General features: G+C 37.4%; 1 protein-coding gene across 2 annotated transcripts in view; it reads left to right on the forward strand.

Annotated features, from left to right (window-relative positions):
* The window catches only part of GABPA (GA binding protein transcription factor subunit alpha), a 40,462-nt gene that overhangs the window by 8,800 nt on the left and 10,165 nt on the right, over positions 1 to 21,497 (forward strand). For both annotated transcript variants that reach the window (XM_040227587.1, XM_040227580.1), the window contains exons 3-9: positions 3,234 to 3,378; positions 7,545 to 7,629; positions 9,770 to 10,015; positions 11,750 to 11,944; positions 15,834 to 15,887; positions 16,801 to 16,941; positions 20,467 to 20,659. In XM_040227587.1, the coding sequence (XP_040083521.1) occupies positions 3,234 to 3,378; positions 7,545 to 7,629; positions 9,770 to 10,015; positions 11,750 to 11,944; positions 15,834 to 15,887; positions 16,801 to 16,941; positions 20,467 to 20,659 (1,059 nt within the window). The remainder of the gene's footprint in view (positions 1 to 3,233; positions 3,379 to 7,544; positions 7,630 to 9,769; positions 10,016 to 11,749; positions 11,945 to 15,833; positions 15,888 to 16,800; positions 16,942 to 20,466; positions 20,660 to 21,497) is intronic.

Genomic DNA, 21,497 nt, shown 5'->3' on the forward strand with positions numbered 1-21,497 from the left:
TCGAGTCAGTAATGCTATCCAACCATCTCGTCCTCTGTCGTCCCCTTCTCCTCCTGCCCTCAAATCTTTCCCAGCATCAGGGTCTTTTCCAATGAGTCAGGTCTTTGCATCAGGTAGCCAGAGTATTGGAGCTTCAGCTTCAGCATCAGTCCTTCCAGTGAATATTTAGTACTGATTTCCTTTAGGATTGACTGGTTTGATCTCCTTGCAGTCCTTGGACTGAAAGACTCTCAAGAGTCTCCTTCAGCACCACAGTTCAAAAGTATCAATTCTTCGGTGCTCAGCTTTCTTTATAGTTCAACTCTCACATCCATACATGACTACTGGAAAACCATAGCTTTGACTAGACGAACCTTTGTCAGCAAAGTAATATCTCTGCTTTTTAATATGTTGTCTAGGTTGGTCATGAGCCATCATAGTACTAAGGATATAGAGAAGTGAAAGGTGTTAGTTTTTGAAATAGTAATAGAATACTGCTTACTCCATTAAGGAAGGTGGGCAGTGGTAATGAGTTCAGGATCCAAGGAGAGAATATGACTGAAAAGAGAGATTTGGGAGTCAAGAAGGACAAGGAAGGTAATGACTAATGGTCCTAGTTTACTCTGGAAAGCAGGAGCTGAGATAATGTACTGAAAGTAAGAGGGGCTGAAGAGTGGTACAAAACTTCAGTAGAGTAACAGAGGTTTAGAAGAAATCCAGTGGGAATAGACAGATTACTAAGGTTGAGTAGCTTGCTGAATGTTGAGCGTGCAGCTGAGATGAAAGACCTGAAATAGTTTAAAAATTGTTATTTTATTGTGGTAAGAACATTTAACACAGTATCTGCCCTCAGTAAATTTTTAAGTGTACCATACAGTATTGTCATCTGTAGGCACAATCTTGTGCAATAGATCTTTTGCAACTTTTCTGTCTTGAAAAATTGAGATTTTTGTGCCAGTTAATTAGCAGCTCTTCTGCCCTGAGGCCATGTTTACTCATGAAGCCGTGGTTACTCAGGCCACCTCATCTGCTCAGGCAAGATGTCTTGCTCTAGCTCAAAATACAAACCTTGTTTAAGTGCCCCCCACCCTGTCCTCTCCCATCATGCCCTGGCATGGAAACGTATTGGCCAAAAAGGTCTAAAATAGCTTGATGTGATTGCACAGGAGACATTAAGTTGTGAATGGAGCTTTTCAGCATGTTTGATTATGCTGTTTTCTCCAGCAGAAGAAACAATAGGCTGTATATATATACATACATATACTTATTTATGTAGCACTTTACTCCAGAACTTTGCAGCTTAAAACACCCAACAGTTATTCTTGCACTGAGTCTCTCAGAGTCGGAAGCCTCTCATCCAGTCAGTTAGCTGCTTGGTTCTCGCTCAGAGACTCTCAAGAGCTTGCAGTTAAGCTGTCTGTCTGGGCTACAGTCATCTGAAGTGTTGGTTGATGGTAGCATATGTTTCTAAAATCACTCATAAGACTGGTGACAGTACCATTCACTTCCTCAGCACATGGGCTTCTGTGTAGGGCTGCTCACCACATGGCGGCTGGCTTTCCCTAAAGCAAATGGTCGGAGGGAGCGTTCACCACAGTGTCTTTTTAAATAAGCTAATCTAAGAAGCAGTACTTGTATCACTCTGCCATAGTCCTTGGATCACACAGTCCAGCTTTGGGACAGTTTGTGAGGGAACTGTAAAAAGCTGTAAATATTAGAAGGTGAGGATCATTTGAGCTGTCTTGAAGCCTGACATGAATATATTTATGTTTTTGTACACACATATATGTATAAATGATCCACAGAGTGTAAAGTTTTTACTGTTTGACTTCGTAGAGAAAACCTTTGTTGATGTCTCATGTAAGAGGTTGGTAGTTACTGTGATTGCAGTTACTGTTGACCTGGGGAGTAGCTATGTGAAGCAGGCAGTTAGAGCTGTCTAGTTGTAGCAGAGTGCTGTGCAGGAATGTCGATCCAGTGATGTGAGATCATCTACATTTTCTCAAGGGAAATTGGTAATCAGATTTTTTTATATGGATCTCCCAAGGTTTAAATGATGGCAACAGAATATTAAAAAATGTTTTAAATGTTGAGCCTATGTAAAATGTGTCCTTAAAGATCTGTGTTAAAGTGACATCTGACTCTTGTAAAGATTATTGTTACCAAAAAAAAGAAATATATAGCCCACTCTGCTATAGCTGAAGAGTTTGTGAAAATATTTACATAAGCAAAAGACCCAATTAATCTACCTTAACAAATAGTAATAATAATAAAATGTTTATTATTTTAAAATAATTTTTTTCAGTCATGAGTGGTCTCTTTTATAAATTTTAAGTTTTAGGAATTTAGGCCACATATATTCACTGAATGTTATGTATTTATTGAATTATACATGGAATTTACGTGAAAATGTAACGACAAATTTTTAAGAACACACTTTTTGACAACTGTAAGTGGGATTTAAGCCATATTTAAATTAAACATGTGAAACTTGATTGAATTGTAGATTTACCAATTCAGCAAATACTTACTGGTATCTACTTTCCATTTGGCCTCAAGTAAGGATTCACAAAAGATACGTAGAATTACTTACCAAAGGTTTTACTCTTAAGGAACTTAACGGTTTTTTGTAGAACTTAGAATATGAAGTAAAAATGCAAAAAGAGCACATGGAGAGTTTTAAAGGAAGAATATAACTTTTTAAGGTGAATCTAGACTGATTATAACCAGTAGTTTTCAGATTAGATTAGATGGAAAATATTTTATATAACCTGTATTTTCATATCTTATAACTTGTATTATTGTATTGATTTTGGGAAGTAGAGCTACCATACAAGTTTTGAGGAGACTTTTTATATTCCTTTCTGAGCCTGAAATTCTTCAAAATAACTTGGAAATATAAATGCAGACATTTCCCCTTAAATATTTTAGTGTAAGCAATATTAGTATGCACATACACACACATGTATGTGTGTGTGTGTGTGTGTGATGTGGTCTATTTGCAAAGGTGCCTTAAATTTCAAGCTTGCATTTCTTTGTGTAATGTGATTTGTTATTAAGTTTGGCAACACTAGTTGATGACGAGCCTACCACTATGAAAGGTGTCTGTGCAGAAATGAGTTTCAAAGACCAGAAATGTGTTTTGGAATTGAATTTTGTTTTGAACATATTGTTGGGTTAATATCCAGGGTAAGAAGGTAATTGTTAACCATTACATTCTTTAACACTGGGCCCTCTAACACTGTATTCTTCAGCATTGTAGAACAGACCTACACTCCAGCTGAATGTGTAAGTCAGGCCATAGACATCAATGAGCCAATAGGCAATTTAAAGAAACTACTAGAACCAAGACTACAGTGTTCTTTGGATGCTCATGAAATTTGCCTGCAAGATATCCAGGTATTATTATTTTCTTTTTTGAGATTTGTATTTCAGCATTTATGTCTGCATTAGAAATGACTTTGTTGTTACTATTGGCCTTTTCTAACTATAGCCTTTATCTCCCCTTTCTCTCCATTTGACCTATATTTTTATAAAATGTAAGCATTTAGAAATAGAGTTCTTTCAGAAACATTTCTTCCACTTAGAATTACTTTTCAAAGATTGAGTAATAAATCAAACTTCACTTTTTCACCTGGACAAATGTAAAATGAGAAGTTTAAATACAGTTTAATCAGAGCTTAAATGTGGTGAGAAGCGCATTGACCTTGAAAGTTGAAAAACTGTACCCTCACATCCTGTTTCTAACTAACTTTTAACTTGTTTGTACATTCGTTTCCTCCTTTTTTAGATTTTTGACCAAATGACTTTATATTCCTTTCCATCTGTGTTTGCTCCAGCAGTAAATTATGGATAAAAATTTAAATACCACTATATGTATATATCTTGGAGATTGTTGCAATAGGCGTTGACCTGTGGTAATATAATAATAATGTGTTTGCAGCATATAGTCATGTTTTATGGTATTTTTTCAAGAAAGGGAGTATTTTTATGTATAAAAAGTAGTTGCCTATATAGGGTTGCTCAAATAGTTTCTTCAGACCTTTCTTGAACATATGAATAAGTCCTAGGGATTTATTTTGGTTTTCTAATGCTGCATTACGTATATCATGTCATCTTTTCGAATGTTTGGTTTGGTTTCTTCTTCACTCCTCCTCCTTCTGTGTTGTATTATAGCTAGTCCACAAATCAGAACTTCTGCCTTAGTTTTTTAAAAGTTCAAATCCTGTGTCTCCTCTATTTTTAAATAAGATACTGATGTAGAATAAGTTGAAATGTTTTGATGAGATTGGTGAATTTTAGTTGCCATCTAACCATACTTTTTTTCCCCAGCAAGCTAATAAATATTAGGGGAGGAGAGGTGGGAAGTTGCTCTTCTAAAGAGAATATATGTGGGTCTAATAATATTGTGATTTAAGGTTTTTCTTCTCTCAGCTGTGAATTAACATAATTCATAGGGGTGAAGTAACATAATCTTTTTGAACGGTAACTTAGTATTTAGTATCTTAATGTTGAATGTGAAATAGTTAGCAGCTTTCCTCAAGGGAATTTTCTTAAGTGCTCCCCTCAGTGAGCAAAGGCGTAATAGCTGTGCAGAAAGTAAAAACATCTCAAATGATCCAAAAATAGGGAATGAGATAAATTCTGTTGATTAGAATTCAAGGCAGCCATTAAAAATAACTGAACCAGGGCTTCCCTGGTGGTCCAGTGGTTAAGACTCCACACCTCCACTACAGGGGACTTCCCCTTGTCGGGGAAGTTCTGCATGCTGTGAGGTGCAGCCAAAAGATAAATAGGTGAACTAGAGTTACATGGTTGTAAGACATTTCTAAATTATCTCATTCTTCACAGCAGTCTTTGAAGTTGGCTTATTCTTAATCATAATCTGCAGATGTAGCATCTGAGATTTAAATTAAATAATTTGCCCGGTGTAGTGGGATGCATTGGAATTTGAACCGAGGCCTGTTGTAACTATAGAACTCTCTTCACTTGTTTGAGGCTGACTTTTTAGGAAAGTTTTCCTTGCATAATTCAGTGTCACTGGACTTATCTTGTTTTTTCTTATGTGTAAAATTAAGGGGAATTTGTCTTTTAGCTCTGACATTTGTTGCTGCTCTTATAATACCTGACCTATATAAAATGAAAGTTTCAACCTGCAAAGTAGCCAACCTATCATAGGATCTCAATAAATATTGGTTGAAGGGATCAAACCTGGGCCATAGCAGTGATAGAGCTAAATCCTAACCACTAGGCCCCCAGGGAATTGTGCTGGAGAAGATTCTTGAGAATCCCTTGGACAGCAAGGAAATCAAACCAATCAATCCTAAAGGAAACTGACCCTGAATATTCATTGGAAGGACTGATGCTGAAGCTAAAACTCTAATACTTTAGCCACCTGATGCAAAGAGCTGATTCATTGGAAATAACCTTGATGCTGGGAAAGATTGAAGGCAGGAGGAGAAGAGGGCAACAGAGGATGATGGTTGGATGGCATCATCAACTCAATGGACATGAGTTTGAGCAAAGTCTGGGAGATAGTGAAGGACCGGGAGGCCTGGCGTGCTGCAGTCCACGGGGTAACAAAGAGTGGCAAAGGGCTGAGCGCCTGAATAACAATGCACCGGGCCTTGCCTCCCATCTCCTCAGCCTGCCTTTTTGTCCGTGGAAAAAACTTTAGCCAAAGAATAAGTTTAATCAGAGAAGGAGAAAATGAAGAAACAAAGGAAAACAGTCATGACAAAACAAAAATAATTTAGTCACTAAGCAAAGTCAAGGACCTTTAGTTCTTTCTCAAGGGGCTATCATATCCTATGAGCTGTCTTATAGATACTAAAACCCCCACCAGGTGGAAGAAGTTTAACTACATGATGACCAAACTGTAGCCACACCGTAAGCTGCCACAATTCCAAGAATTGGCCTTAAGAAAATGGGAACAGACTGACCCTGGAACCAAGATTAACTGTACTTAAAACAACCAAGATGATACTGGTCACACCACCAATGTCCAATTTCAAGATGACTATCAGAGCTGACTGTACTATTTTTTTGCATGTAGCCCTCTCCTTCCATCTATAAAAGCTCTTGCCCACTGATTGTCAGTGCAGGGGAGTCAGCCTTTGGATAGGAGTCTGCTCCCCACCAATTCCCAGCCTCCCAAATAAAGCAAACTTTCCTTACCACCAATAAATAAATAAATGAATATTGGTTGAATAAATGGGAATATGCATAATTTATAGTATTGTAGAATTCAGAACTAGCTTTGCATCTACGGCATTTTTCATTTCTTCCTGTCTCCCTTCCTCTCTTCAAAAAGAATATGAGGATAGCATATTCTGTTCTCCATATCATTTAAAGCAAATATAGTTGGAGTCAGCATGCTTGCCACTTGTGTAATACAAATACAATATATTTTACAATAAATATACAAATATATTTTCAGATAAGTGCTGACTTTAAAGCTGATGAACAACAATTGAGTTGCGCTTCTCTAAGGAATATGACCCAAGATCAAATACCATGCTTGAGTTTTGTCCTTATGCCAGCTCTTACTGAACTAGCTAGTGTGCTCAGTACCTGAGAATCCTGTTTCAGAGCTACACAGACTTTAGCTTCTAGTCGATAATACCATTACCAGTGTCTACTAGAGAGGGGAGAAATCTCAGGAGAATTTTTAGCAAAATGTCATACAGAGACGGTTGTATTAAGAAGTGAAGCTGCCACGTTTGACCTGTCTGCCTGCAGGGTTACACAGTTTGCCTTGTCTCTATTTAAGTTAAATGCAGTCACTTAAGATTTTAGGCTTTATGTGTATGACGTTTTTCATTTTAGAAAATACGTTTGTACCATGATTCCCATATTGGCTGAATTCTAGGAATAAGAGTGGGAGGACTTTGTATCTCCAGCTGTATATATACACAGAAATATACCTTATTCAAAATAATTTAACAGAAACATGTTTTTAAACTTGATAAAATATCCAGAAGTCAGAAATTTTTTTTGCCGTTTGTGTGAAATACATTCAAAAGCACTGATACTGAAAGGTAAAGAACTATGACTAAAGATATTCATAGCTAGATCAGATAGTATGATTGTAAGTCCTTTAACTTTGTTAACTTCATGATCAGAAATTAAATTAACCCTGATCTTAAATGTGTATCCTTGGTTATGAAGAGATCTGGCAAGAAGTAGATAAATAAATTTGTATAAATTGTCCCCACTAATAAAAAACCCTTGCTTATTCATGGCAGATAACTGCATTACCTTCTGCCAGAAATACTTTTGCAGAAATAATAGTTGCCTTTTGGCATTATTTAAAATTCTAAATTAGACTCCAGAGCTAGAGAAAACCACTATTTAAAACAAGTCCTGTTTGTGTTGTCCCTAATTGCTACCACAGTGGTGAAATGCTTTTCAGTTTTGGCAAAGAATTAAATGATATGACAACTTGAATAATTAAATGTAATTTAATCAGTATACCTTAGTAATTAGGTCTTATTTGGCACATCCATTTATATTAAACCAGATGACTGAGCTAAAATAATCTTAATCCTTTTACCCATGTTTAGCTGGATCCAGAACGAAGTTTATTTGACCAAGGAGTAAAGACAGATGGAACTGTACAGCTTAGTGTACAGGTAATTTCTTACCAAGGTAAGTTAATTTTAGTGTTGTCATTTAAAAATTTAACTCATGTTTTTCTAATACGGGAACTCAGTTTTATAAGTTTTAGATGATTGTCTGTTAATGTGATGTTATAGTTAAATATTCATGCTTTTCATTGTTGTATCTGTCAGGATGAAGCAAATTGTATAACACATTCTGCCTACTTTAATCAGGAAAGGATATATTATAGGATAGTAAATAACAGAATCCCAGGGAGTGCTGGAAGAACATGTCCTAGTTGACTTTCTAAAAATGCCTCAGCCACACTGCAAAACTAGACTGCCAAGGAAGCTGCTGCTCTGCTGGGATCTGGAAAATTCCAGATCTGAAAGCCATCACTATAGCTGCTGACTTGGAACTATGCTCCCTTTTCAGTGATCCACATTAGCCAACGGATGGATTGCTTGTCCCCTCTTAACTCATTTCCAAGTAGAACGCTCATGCCAGTAATTCTGGAACCTAAGTCACATCTGTATTCCTGCACGGAAATCTAGTCTCTGCAATTTAGCACACAGAGAGGAATTTGCAAAGGCTGTGGGGTGACCCAGTCAGCCATATCCACATAGTATTTTACTGATCTTTGCAAATACACAAGTTAGAAAATTAGGAAACCATTTTTGGTAGATTGAATTTTAGTTTTTTAAATGGGCTTATTGGAATTTCTAACTAGAGTTTTAGACTGATTTTAATCTCTGAACATGTTATTTGTTGTTGTTCAGTTGCTTAGTCATGTTTGACTCTTTGCAACCCCGTGGACTGCAGCATGCCAGGCTCCTCTGTCCTCCACTGTCTCAAATTGGAGTTTGCTCAAATTCATATCCATTGAGTTAGTGATGCTGTGTAACCATCTTATCCTCTGCTCCTACCTTCTCTTTTTGCCTTCTATCTTTCCCAGCACCACAGTCTTTTCCAGTGAATCAGGTAGAACACATTATATTGCTTACAATTTTGTTTCACAAATCAGTTTTTTTCCACATTATGAAAGTGGTAATTACCTACTTATGATCCTTAATTTCCGCAGAATTTTCCTATTGTTGGAAACAGGAAAGAAAAATCAGTCTTTGATTTTTATCTTTAAAAGCTTAGTGACCTCTCAGTGCAAGTGTGTTAAGAAGAGTTGACTTGATGAAATTTGATGGGGGATTAACGAATAATTTTTAGGAAAATTTTTTTTCAAAAATTGCAGTTTTTTTTTCTCATGAACATTTGAAAAAAGCAACTTCTGTTTACACCACCTAATGAAATGAAAGCAGTATATTTTTCTGTAATACAGCTTTTGAGATTGAACTTCACAATAATGAAATTGAGTTTTATTTTTTCTTTCAAGTACACTTTGATTAAATTTTGATGTAGTTTATAACTAAATCAGTGAGCAAACAGTAGCCATTAAGTTGTATGATAGTTTCTTAGAACTGTCATTTTACCATAAGTAACTATGATTATTTCATAAAGGGCTAGTTTTAAAACATGTACTTTGTCTTCTAAAAAGACAAGGAGTCAGTAAATAATTTTTTATTAGCTTAGAAAGACTTTAAACTTGCAAAGATGAGTAGCTACTCATTTATACTCTCCCTAGTGTAGTTTTAGTTTCCTGTTACATGTTGGTTCTTTTTCTCTGTTTGTAAGTAAGGTGTGTGTGTTTGTATGCATGGTGGTGGTGTTCTTAAATTATTTTAGATTTACAGAAAAATTGCAAGTGTAATAAAAGAATTCCCAGATTCCCCAAATGTTAACTTTTATTATTACATTGTTTTATTCTGTCTCTTCCTCATCCCCACATTATTTTTTTGACCTAGTTAAGAATAAGATGTAAACATGATTTTTTTTCTGTCTCTAAATACATTAGTGTGTGTGTTTTCCAAAACAAAGAATTCTTTTACATGACCACAGTTATCAAAATCAGGAAATTAATACTGATACAAAACTGTCCTGTGATCTACCAAAGTTCTGTTCAATTGTTGTTTTTGTTATTTAATAGAAATCTGTTCAAGGTCTCTAGACATAATGCTAAAAATATTTAACTTGGAGTTTTGCTCTACTATTTGAGAACATATAAACTAAACTGAATTTTGCTCTGTTACTTTCGTGTTTTCACTTAGATATACTTTTTTTTTTAATCATTGTTAAGGAATTGAACCAAAGCTAAATATCCTGGAAATTGTTAAACCTGCGGAAACGGTTGAAGTAGTTATTGATCCAGATGCTCACCATGCGGAAGCAGAAGCACATCTTGTTGAGGAAGCTCAAGTGATAACTCTTGATGGCACAAAACACATTACGACCATTTCAGATGAAACGTCAGAACAAGTGACCAGATGGGCGGCTGCGCTGGAAGGTTATAGGAAAGAGCAAGAGCGTCTTGGGATACCCTATGGTAATAAAATACGTAATAATTATGTTAGGTAGAATAATATTTAGGCTTGACATAGAAGACACTATGGTGAATAAGTTTAAATATAGAACTTTTAGGAAATAAATAGATTATCTGTGTATCTTTTTTTTGGGGCTGTTAATACATGATGGTGCTGGGAATACAATGATACACATTTTTAAAAAAAATCTTGCCCTTAGGGCATTCATAATTTAGAGAGAGAAACAATAAATGAAAAGAAGTAGTTTCCATAAAAGTGACATGTTTTAAATTGTCAATAATTGGTATAAAAGAAACATATTACTAGAATCTCAAAGGGATCATAGTGATCTGGGGGAAAATTGGGAAAGAGTGTATTGTAGACAAGGAAACTTCTGGACATTTGAGACAGGAAGTGTTTATGTAAAGCTGAGAGGTGGGAGCGTGCTGAGTAGTAAGAAGATACAGTGGGTGAGGAATTATTCTGTACCATTATAGAACTGATTTTGATTGATGCAGCTGATAATTGAAAATGAATGTGGCAGTGGGTTGTGATGTAAGTTGGAGTGGGTAGTTTCCCTGTGTCTAGGTAATAACATTTAGGTTAGCCTAGACCAGGTGATTGCTGTGGGAGCAGAGAGAAGGAGATGAATCAAAATAGTGATAGGACTGATCAGCTGGTTGATGGATTGCATGAGGCTAGAGAGGGGAGAGTTGAATATTTATCTAACTTCTCAAGCTCGGGTGACTAGGCTATAATAATATTGATAAGAATTGGTTACATCTTCATATTTCCTGAGCTAGGCACCATGGTAAATGCTGGGCTTTCAGTGGTGCATAAGAAAGACAGTCCATGCCTTCTAAACCTTTGTGGGGAAGGTAGGCAAGTCTGGTATTGGAAAGATTTTTCAAGAGAAAGTGTTGATAGTGCTTGATTTTCAAGAGTACATATTCAGTTGAGGGTCACCAGAAAGTAGTTTCAGGGGCACAAGATTTGGACTGGAGATAAAGATGTTTGTTATCTGGGGTGAAGTCACATTGAGTTTGTATTAAAGTCATAAAAAAGTAGGTGTAATCTCTGGTGGAGAGAGAGAAAATGAATGGTAACACAGTGCTAAACCTTGTCAACATTCAGGGTTGAGGAACAGGACGTTGAGGAGACGTGAAATAGCTTACCAGATAGAAGAAAAATAAGAATTGTATATATATAGTGCCATTGAAATTGAGGAGGAGTTTTAGATGGTCATAAGTCTCAATGCTGCTGAGAAAGTCAAAGAATGCTGGCTGAGTAGTATTACTAAATTTGGTCATCAGGGGCTCATTGGTGGATTTCAATACAAAATAGCTGTTGGAGATACAAAACTGAATTACAAGAAATAAACATTGCAGAAATGGAAAAAACTGAATATTAACTTGGTGAGGGGGCATTTCCTACAGGGTAATCATGTATTTTATTCTTCCATTTGGCTCCATGGAGAGCAGTTGTGCATTTTGTTTTTTCTTAATAAAATTCCAAACTAACTGATGTAGAAACATGTGAACCCATCAAATTTTAGATTAAGGAGTTGAAAAGGAGCTAAGAAGAAAATGGAGTGTAAGCATCTTTTTATTTCATTAATAAGCTCACTTACTTGCGGCGGGGGCGGGGGGGGAACCTGTCTGGATTTTATCTGTGTTTTTGTGTGTGTGTTGACAAGTTAACTGTAAATTGTAATATCTAAGATGCAACGAGGCTAATGGTAATGTTTTTGTCTTTAGATCCCATACAGTGGTCCACAGACCAAGTCCTGCATTGGGTGGTTTGGGTAATGAAGGAATTCAGCATGACTGATATAGACCTCACTACACTGAATATTTCTGGAAGAGAACTCTGTAGTCTCAGCCAAGAAGATTTTTTTCAGCGAGTTCCTCGGGGAGAAATTCTCTGGAGTCATCTGGAACTTCTTCGAAAATGTATAAAATTGAAACCATTATCTTATTTGCGTTATAACTTGTTTAATTGTATTTCTTTATAACTTTGTTTTCATCTTAATTGTTCATTGCTAGCAGCAGTAATAATTAACATTTATTGTGTAAGGCTGTGATGTGCTAATATGTATGTATAATCTCATTTAATCTTATACTAAAGCCAGAGATCATTACTTTCCTTATTTCTTCAGATAGGAATCTGAGGCTTAGAGAGCCCCCACAAGGTTATAGAACTAGGGTGTGGCAGAACCAGGATCCAAACCCAGGCAGACTAACACTAGACTCCCAAGTTCTCTTCTATCCAAGTAAGATTCTGTGCCTTGCAATTAGCTCTGTTCATATATTCTAGTTGTTGACTTCTGGTTCATCAGTCAGTTCTTTCATTGATGCTCATCTTTTAGAAATTTACGATTATTTGTTCACAGATGGCTTCTCTCTCATCCTCTTCATTATGGGGATTAAATCTTTTAAAATTTCTTTTAGTCGAATGGGATTTTAAGGGAGAAAGGGGAAGCAGAGTTAAGTATGCAACCCACCATCTTGAATTGGAAGCCACTGGTTACAGTGTTTCCATGTTGCTCAACAGACATTATTATTTTGATGATTAAAGCTGTCCAACCAAAAGAGCTCAAATACATGTAAATTATTTTGTTTGAATTTTAATCCATGTTATATTTCAGTGACTGTTAAAATATTAGTAGTAACCCATTCCCTGACATTGTTACATAAATCAGAAACGCTGACCAAAGAACATATTTTTCAGAATGAGTGACTAGGACATGCTGACTTTGTTTTTATAATTACTGTGGATGAAAATATAAATGGTAGCATTTCATCCTACTGTGTATGCAATTAGGGAACAGTTCTGGTGGAGGGATTTTTCAGTCATTTAATGCTTAGGATTTCATCTGCTGTTGAATAAGAAATAAGCTCAGTGGAGAGGCTTTCCTTCATTGTTTTATTGGCACTATCTTCTCTTGTATTGGTTCTATTAAATATTAGGAGGAAAAGTATTGAAAAGATTTAGTAGATTCATTTCATTTACAAGGTTTATTTCTAGTTTCAGTTGCTATTAGATAAACACTTTGAATGTTCTAGTTGAAAGTTCATCCTTGGTGTCACAGGTTTTCTTCTCCATAGAGCTTTTAAGATGAGTAAGGTAAATTCTGAAATATTTTAGGTTTTTAACATATGAGTCATGTTTACAGAAACATTTTCTTGTAGGAACTCTCAAGAATAGAACAAGGACAGTGTTTAGACTGCAGTTTGATTTTTCTCAAGTTCATGATTTTTGCTGTCTATCCCAGATGGCACTTTGTTGTTTCTCTCTGGCTCTCCTAGGGCTTCTCAAATGTTAAAGCTCACTCAGGCTTTTCCCAGCACAGGGGGCTGTGAGAAATCTTATATATCTTTCCATCTTCCTGCAGTAGAATGGGTCTTCTACAGAAGAGCTCTGCTTTGGAATTGTTTTATTTACAAAAGTAACAGCTCCATGGCCTACATGAATATCTTAAGGAATTCCTTGCTTATCTGGCCATGATTCTTTGCTCTGCCTGGCAAGGAAATTACACTGGGTTTGGAAATCTAATTCTCAGAATCTGGGAATGGGTAGGGTGATGTGTAAGGCTATGTCTGGTCGACTTTCTGTAATTCAGAAGCCTAGCTTCTCAGAACAGGCTCCTTGGGACATAGTCTAGCTCTCCGGACCTCCTTGTAGAGTGAAGTCTATAGCATGTCCTTAGTAACCTAGCATTTACTATCTGTTCCTGAGTGATTTATCAAGAAGAAGCAGTACTGAACAGACAGACCTCCTTCTTTAAGTATTTGTGTTAGTTTTCCCACCAGGCCACCAGCCTCCTGCAGTTTCCCTTCTAGTGAAACTTGATCCAAGTCCTACCATACATGGAGAGGATCGTTAGGAAATGTTCCAGGAGTCCCAGCTCTGTATGGTGTCCTTCTTGGTGTGAATATGTCTTCTGTGGCCAGAGGCACAAAACTCAGTTTGCTGAGAGTTTTCTTTGGGACAAAGAATTGCCTTATACCTTCAGAGTTTGCATAAAATTGCTCCATACACCCTAGAGCTTTTCCCCTTAGGGCTCTGCTTCCTTTATGCAGGACCAGGGTTTGAGGGCTGGAGAAGGAATTTGATATTTAGAGTGTCTGTGTGGTCTTGGACCAGCCTTTCAAAAGCCCTTCTGTTTCTGTATTCTGCCTTCTGTTAATATCTTGAGAGTTCCCAGGAAACACACCAAACTACAGTCCAAAAATCAGGGCTGAGTGGCTGATCTTAACAGGTTGGTAATAATGCCTGTGCCATGTAGTGGTGACTCTTCTTTGTCTCTTTTTAAGCTAGGGTGCTGTGTTCAGTCACAGTCAGGAGTTGAACAGTTTCATTTCAATAACACTTTGCCCTTTCAAGGTACTTTTATAAAATTTGGGGGGAATATACCACAAATACAAAGCATGAATTTTTCTTCAGGACAGTTGTCCTTGAGGAGAATACTCAGAACTATGAATCTGGATAAAAGAATAGTGTCTTCAACTTACTGAAAGTTAACTATATTTCAGGCATTGTGCTTCTTAAAAATATTTTCCTTTAATCTTCACACAGCCTCATGAAGTGGTAGGTGGGGGTATCTCATTGCATTATGAAGAAATATTAGTTGAATAATTTACCATTGCCATACAGCCAATAAGTTAGTGCTAAGACTAGAACCCAGATCTGAGGCTAGTCTCACATAATTGTTTACATTCCCAAACTCGGGACCCCCAAAGAAAGCTCCCATCTGACAAGTAGGAGTCGAATCTCTCTTTAGTTTGCCGGTCCTCTTCAGCTCTGTGCCTGGCGTTGGAGCCTGGTGTGGCATTCTCAGTAGAACTGTGTTAGGATCCCAGGCCCCAGGACTCAGCTCGGTACACAGATGACTGCTGGTGGGTACATCTTCAGTTGGAGAGAGAAGCATCCAAGTCTGTGATGGGCACTAAAAAGGCTGAAGGGATATAGACTGGCAAGTGTAACTCTTATCTGAGAGGTGAAGAATAACATTTCAGTAGGAAATAGCAAGGGATGAGTAATGAATGGTTCTCCAAACGGTTATATTAGGTCCTTTTACACTGTAACTCGTGGGGGTTTTTGTTTGGTTTTGGGGTTTTTTGGCTGTACTGCGCAGCTTGTGGAATCTTAGTTCCCCATCCAGACTGAACCTGGGCCCTTGGCAGTGCGAGAGCGAAGTCCTAACCACTGGATGACCACAGGGGAGTTCCCTTCACTATACCTCATTTGAGACCTGTATTTGTAGACATGTTAAATTACTTAGTTCATGAGTGACACAGAGAACAGCTGTAATTCCACTGAAAATTTAGCTAGCTATCTTTAGAAGAAGTATTCTAAAGTTAAAGCAGTTTTTTTTTTTTTTAATGGGCATTTGATCATGCATACACCAAATTACAGTGATCTCTCCAGTCATCTTGAAAGAGCCTTTTTTAATGAAGAAAATGTATCTAAATAATTTCACTCTGGTGATCTGATCTTGAATATTTCCTGTTTTACATAAAGCCCAAATAAATAGCTTTATAATAGACATTTTCAAACCCTGATTCTCTGAACAACTTTTCCGAACATTGAATTGGAGCTTTCCTTCTGTTGCATCTCTTAAAAATATCTATTCCCTGTAAAATGACTGTGAAGTATTTTTTAGGTTCTTAGGCCAATAAGTTTCAATTATTTGATGTTTTGCTTTTTTGTTTGCTTGGTTTTTGTTTTAATCATGGAGGGTGGTGGTGGTTTTTTTTTTTTTTTAATTGAATTTTACTGAATTGGAGTTTGCATTTGTGGTTTAAATGAAAACAAAAAAATTTTATGTGTGTTCTTCAGATGTATTGGCAAGCCAAGAACAACAGATGAATGAGATAGTTACAATTGATCAACGTGAGTATTCATGTGCCCATAATATAGGGTTGATTTATCAATAAGACATGTTCCATTTAGTACTGCAAGGTAGTAAAAACAAAAGCTAATTTGTAAATTTTGTATGAAATATTTTAGATATACAAAGACATAAAGTACAACCAACACCTGCATACACCATAAGAGATAAAACTTTATATGTTAAGTTTACCTGTTGTAGATCCCATTTTAAATGACTGCCCTGAATTTGAGGTTTCTTATTCTATGCATATTTTATATTTTTATGAACTTTTATAACCATAAACACGTTAGGGCATTAATTTATAAATGTGTAAACTTTTGGGTAAAGATGGTGATATACTGTGTCTATCCTTTTGTAGCTTGCCTTTTTTGATTTACATCTATGAGACCTATGTTGATATCTGTAGCTCGATTTTATTTTCACTGCCATTTATCATTTTTAAAACTTTGTGAACATCATTGAATGAGTATCTGTAAGAATGTGTGTGAGATGCTCTGGTTGTGATTTCATGGGATTCTACCCTTTCAACTTTGCTGGATATTACTAAAAAGTTTTTCTCAAAATGGTGGTATGTTTGTACTCCTGTCAGCAGTGGAACATGAATTCTCATTTGTCCTCATTTTCCAAAATTTGATAAACCATCTCTTACAAACAAATATTTTAAAAAATTAGATTTTTAATAACTTTATCTACTGTATATACATCAATAAGTTTTTCCAAAATAAGGAAACCAACTTTTTTTCACTTAAGATTCATAAACAGTAATGCAGACATTATACCTTATCCTCTGAACTTTTGTTGAGGTAATTAGGCATCAGTTAAACTAATTGTATTTTATTTTCTTTCAGTAGTTTTTTCTCTCTCTGTACTGGAAGGAGAAAAAAAAAAATTTCCCCTTGTCTTGCTTTGCAGCTGTGCAAATTATTCCAGCATCAGTGCAGTCTGCTACACCAACTGCCATTAAAGCTATAAATAGTAGTGCAAAGGCAGCTAAAGTACAAAGAACTCCGAGGATTTCAGGAGAAGATAGGAGTTCGCCTGGAAACAGAACAGGTATTTTTGCATTGTCATCTGATATTTATAAAATTTGTCAAATTATGTATATTTTGTTTTATTTCACTGTATGAAAATGTGAATATGGACTTTTTCTTTTCTGGGACGCCTATGATTTGAGTGTTGGGGCATTTGACATTGTCCCAGAGGTCTCTGAAGTTGTCCTCACTTCTTTTAATTCTTTTTTTCTTTTTTCCTCTCAGCTTCATTTATTTCTACCATTCTATCTTCTACCTCACTTATCCTATCTTCTGCCTCTGTTATTCTACTGTTGGTTCCCTCCAGAGTGTTTTTGATCTCATTTATTGCATTATTCATTATATATTGACTCTTTTTTATTTCTTCTAGGTCCTTGTTAAACCTTCCTTGCATCTTCTCAGTCCTTGTCTCCAGGCTATTTATCTGTAACTCCACTTTGTTTTCAAGATTTTGCATCATTTTTACCATCATTATTCTCAATTCTTTTTCAGGTAGACTCCCCATCTCCTCTTCTTTTGTTTGGTTTGGTGGACATTTATCCTGTTCCTTTACCTGCTGAATATTTCTCTGCCTTTTCATCTTGTTTAGATTGCTGTGTTTGGGGTGGCCTTTCTGTATTCTGGCAGTTTGTGGTTCCTCTTTATTGAGGAGGTTCCTCCCTGTGGGTGGGGTTGGACAGGTGGCTTGTCAAGGTTTTCTGATTAGGGAAGCTTGTGTCGGTGTTCTGGTGGGTGGAGCTGGATTTCTTCTCTCTGGAGTGTAATGAAGTGTCCAGTCGTGAGTTTTGAGATGTCACTGGGTTTGGTGTGACTTTGGGCAGCCTGTATATTGAAGCTCAGGGCTATGTTCCTGTGTTGCTGGAGAATTTGCATGGTATGTCTTGCTCTGGAACTTGTTGGCTCTTGGGTGGTGCTTGGTTTCAGTGTAGGTATGGAGGCTTTTGGATGAGCTCTTTTCGATTAATGTTCCTTGGAGTCAGGGGTTCTCTGGTGTTCTCAGGATTTGGACTTAAGCCTCCTGCCTCTGGTTTTCAGTCTTATTCTTACAGTAGCCTCAAGACTTCTCCATCTATACAGCACCGATGATAAAACATCTAGGTTAATGATGAAAAGATTCTCCACAGTGAGGGACACCAGAGAGGTTCACAGAGTTACATGGAGAAGACAAGAGGGAGGTGGGAGATAGAGGTGACCAGGAAGAGAAGAGGGGGAATCAAAAGAGGAGAGAGCAAGCTAGCCAGTAATCACTTCCTTATGTGAGCTCCACAGTTTGAATCCCTCAGAGATGTTCATGGAGTTATACAGAGAAGAGAAGAGGGAGGAGGGAGACAGAGGTGGCCAGGATGATAAAGGGGGGAATCAAAAGGAGAGAGACAGATCCAGCCAGTAATCAGTTCCTTAAGTGTTCTCCATCATCCGGAACACACAAAGAGATTCACAGAGTTAGAGGTAGAGAAAGGGGAGGGAGGAGATAGAGGTGACCTGGGGGAGAAAAAGAGTTAAAAAGGGGATAGAGCAATCAGGCCAGTAATCTCGCTCCCAAGTAAAAATGGGTACTGAAGATTGGGTTCTTAAAGGTACAAAATTGATAACAAATACCAAAAAACAAAGATTAAAAATCTAGAGTAGGTTAAACTCTCAAAAATACAATATTAAATAAAATCTCAAAAATTATAAAAAAATATATATGAAGTTTGCTTTAAAAATAGGGTCTTTTTTTTTTGCAAGGTAATAGTAGGTTATAAAAATGAAAATTAAAGACATAATAGAGAACTTAAAAATAAAAAACAATTTTTTTAAATTTAAGAAATGATAATAGTAAAAATATTTTTAGGAATTTATCTGGAGCTGTTGTGGGCGGTTTGGGTCAGTTCAGTTTCAGAGTTCCTTGTTCAGCTTATACTTCTCAAGATCTATAGGCCCCTTCCAATGTAGTTGGTGCTAACTACAGGGTTTTAATCTGTTGCACCTGTTACTTCCAAAGTGGTTCCCTCTATTTTAGCTTCTTCTGTTTGCTGGTCTCTTCACTGTCTAATTTCCGCCCTGACACAAGGTGGTGGACACTTTTTTAGGCTCCCTTGTTCATTCGTGCTGTGGGGAGGGAGGGACACCACAAACAAATATCACTGGCGTGTGTAGGGAGTGGTCGCAGTGTCTCGGCCACACTGGGTTTGCCCCCGCTCACGGCATGTGTGCTTTCCCAGTCTACACTGCTCAGGCTCTAGGCTGTTCTGCAGGGGAACTGTCTAAAGTGGGCCCTGGGTTGCGTGCACTTCCCAGGTCTAAGCCACTCAAGTTCAGGGTCTTGGGTACTCCACAAAGGTGCAGACTCGGTTGGGCCTGCGTTTTGTGCCCTTCCCAGGTTCGAGCAGCTCAGGTGACCAGGTGCTTGGCGAGCACAGTCTGCCCAGGTGGGAGCTGTGTTTTATCGCTTCCCCCATCCCAGCCTCTCAGGTGTACCGTGTGTTTCCTCTGGGGAGCTGATCTCTGGCTATGACCCTCCCTGCGGATATCAACCATCCAGGATCCCAGGAAGTCTTGGTTAGCAACTGGGAGCCTGCTCGCAGTTTGGTAGAGGATGCTGTCTCTGGGGCCGAGTTTGCCCCTTGCCTTCCAGCTCTGGCTGGCACCCGCCTGCCTCCCTGTCTCCAGCGGGGGGTGGGCCGATCCAGAGCCGGCTAGCTCTCCCCCTGGTATTCGCTCAGTCCTTTGTTCTGTGAGCTGGCCGACAGTGCCTTAGGATAGAGCTTTTTCCGGGAAAGTTCTCTCTTTTTTTTTTTCTCTCTCTCTCTGGCTTTCTCACAGTCTGGGTTGCTATCTCATGTTAGCTCCCTCAGATTGCCCTCAGGTCATTCAGGCCCGTTCCTTAACCTAAGCAATACAACCCGCTCCTCCCTGTTCAGCCCCCACTTGCTGGTGGCGGGTGCCAGCGTCTGGGCTACTTCTCCGCTGGGAGTTGCTGTTAGGCATGTAGTCTGTGAGTTTTATTTATTGGCTACTTCTCCGCTGGGAGTTGCCGTTAGGCATTTAATCTTTGAGTTTTATTTATTTATTTTTCCTCCCGGTTATGTTGCCCTCTGAGATTACAAAACTCCCCACAGACTCGCAGGTGAGAGGGTTTCCTGGTGTTTGGAAACTTCTCTTTTAAGATTCCCTTCTCAGGATAGGTCTCCGTCCCTAACTATTTTGTCTCTCTTTTTATCTTTTATATTTTGTCCTACCTCCTTTCAGAGACAATGGGCTGCCTTTCTGGGTACTTGATGTCCTCTGCCAGCATTCAGAAGTTGTTTTGTGGAATTTTCTCAGCGTTCAAATGTTCTTTCCATGAATTTGTGGGGGAGAAAGTGATTCCCCCCATCCTATTCCTCCGCCATCTGAGAACTGCCCCCTGGACTTTTTGTCTGAAAATACTTAGATAGTGTTTGTAAAAAGAAGTTTATGTTTTTCATGTGGCTGAGATATGAACCAAAGGACCTGTTTGTTGTCTTTTACCCTCTGAAAATCCATAGCATTATGGTCAGTGCTTGTCATTCTTGTCAATTTCTAGGAAACAATGGCCAGATCCAACTGTGGCAGTTTTTGCTAGAACTTCTTACTGACAAGGATGCTCGAGACTGCATTTCTTGGGTTGGTGATGAAGGAGAATTTAAGCTAAATCAGCCCGAACTGGTTGCACAGAAATGGGGACAACGTAAAAACAAACCTACAATGAACTATGAGAAACTTAGTCGTGCATTAAGGTAAGCATTTTAAAAGTATCAATCATTCGTTTCTAAAAAATGGCCTATTTGTATAAGCATTGTTATGTAATGATGTTAAAATACTTGACTTATGTTTTCTTTATATAAATAAAAAAACTAAAAATGTTCACATTTATGTTAAAAATTACTTCTTAAAAGGTTTCTAGTAGTAATTTGAGATATGTAGAATTTTTTAAAAGATGATTCTAGATTATTTGTTTTTATCTGATTAAAAACATGCACCACTCTGTTTAAAACCAGCATATTTAATCTTTGAGGTTTCTGGTTTTTTTATTTACAGAGATGCTGTCATTTGGCATAGGTGCATTGAGTGTCTGTAAACTCTAGTAAATACATAGATATTGTCAATTTTTATAATTAGGTGCAAAATGTTAACCCGTTTCTCTGTTTTTCCTTCCCCCCAGTCAGCCTAAATCTGAATATTCAAACGTTTTCATCAGTTGAGTTGAAATAGAATAATTATTTATAATTTCTCATAAATGGTATGAAAGTTTTGATGTAATTACTGTCAGAATTTATGCTTACTACAGTAATGGAAATTCATTATGTGCACTTAAGTATCTGAGAAGTATGAATTATGTCTATTTTTTTGGAAGAGTGAATTTGATAATTTGATAATTTCACACAGAGTATGATTTACGTCTCATCATTAACACATGCAACCTTTCTATCCCCTCATTCCATTGTAATTATATAATTATGTGGAATACTGGTTAAATCAGTATTCCTTGTTACAGGATCGTGGCATTCAAGTACTGTTACCTAGTTTATCATGATGATTTCTTTTCCACAATGACAATTTGTTTTCCTTAGCATA

The sequence above is a fragment of the Oryx dammah genome, unplaced genomic scaffold, assembly GCF_014754425.2.
Source record: "Oryx dammah isolate SB20612 unplaced genomic scaffold, SCBI_Odam_1.1 HiC_scaffold_2, whole genome shotgun sequence".
In the NCBI taxonomy this organism is placed as follows: Eukaryota; Metazoa; Chordata; class Mammalia; order Artiodactyla; family Bovidae; genus Oryx; species Oryx dammah.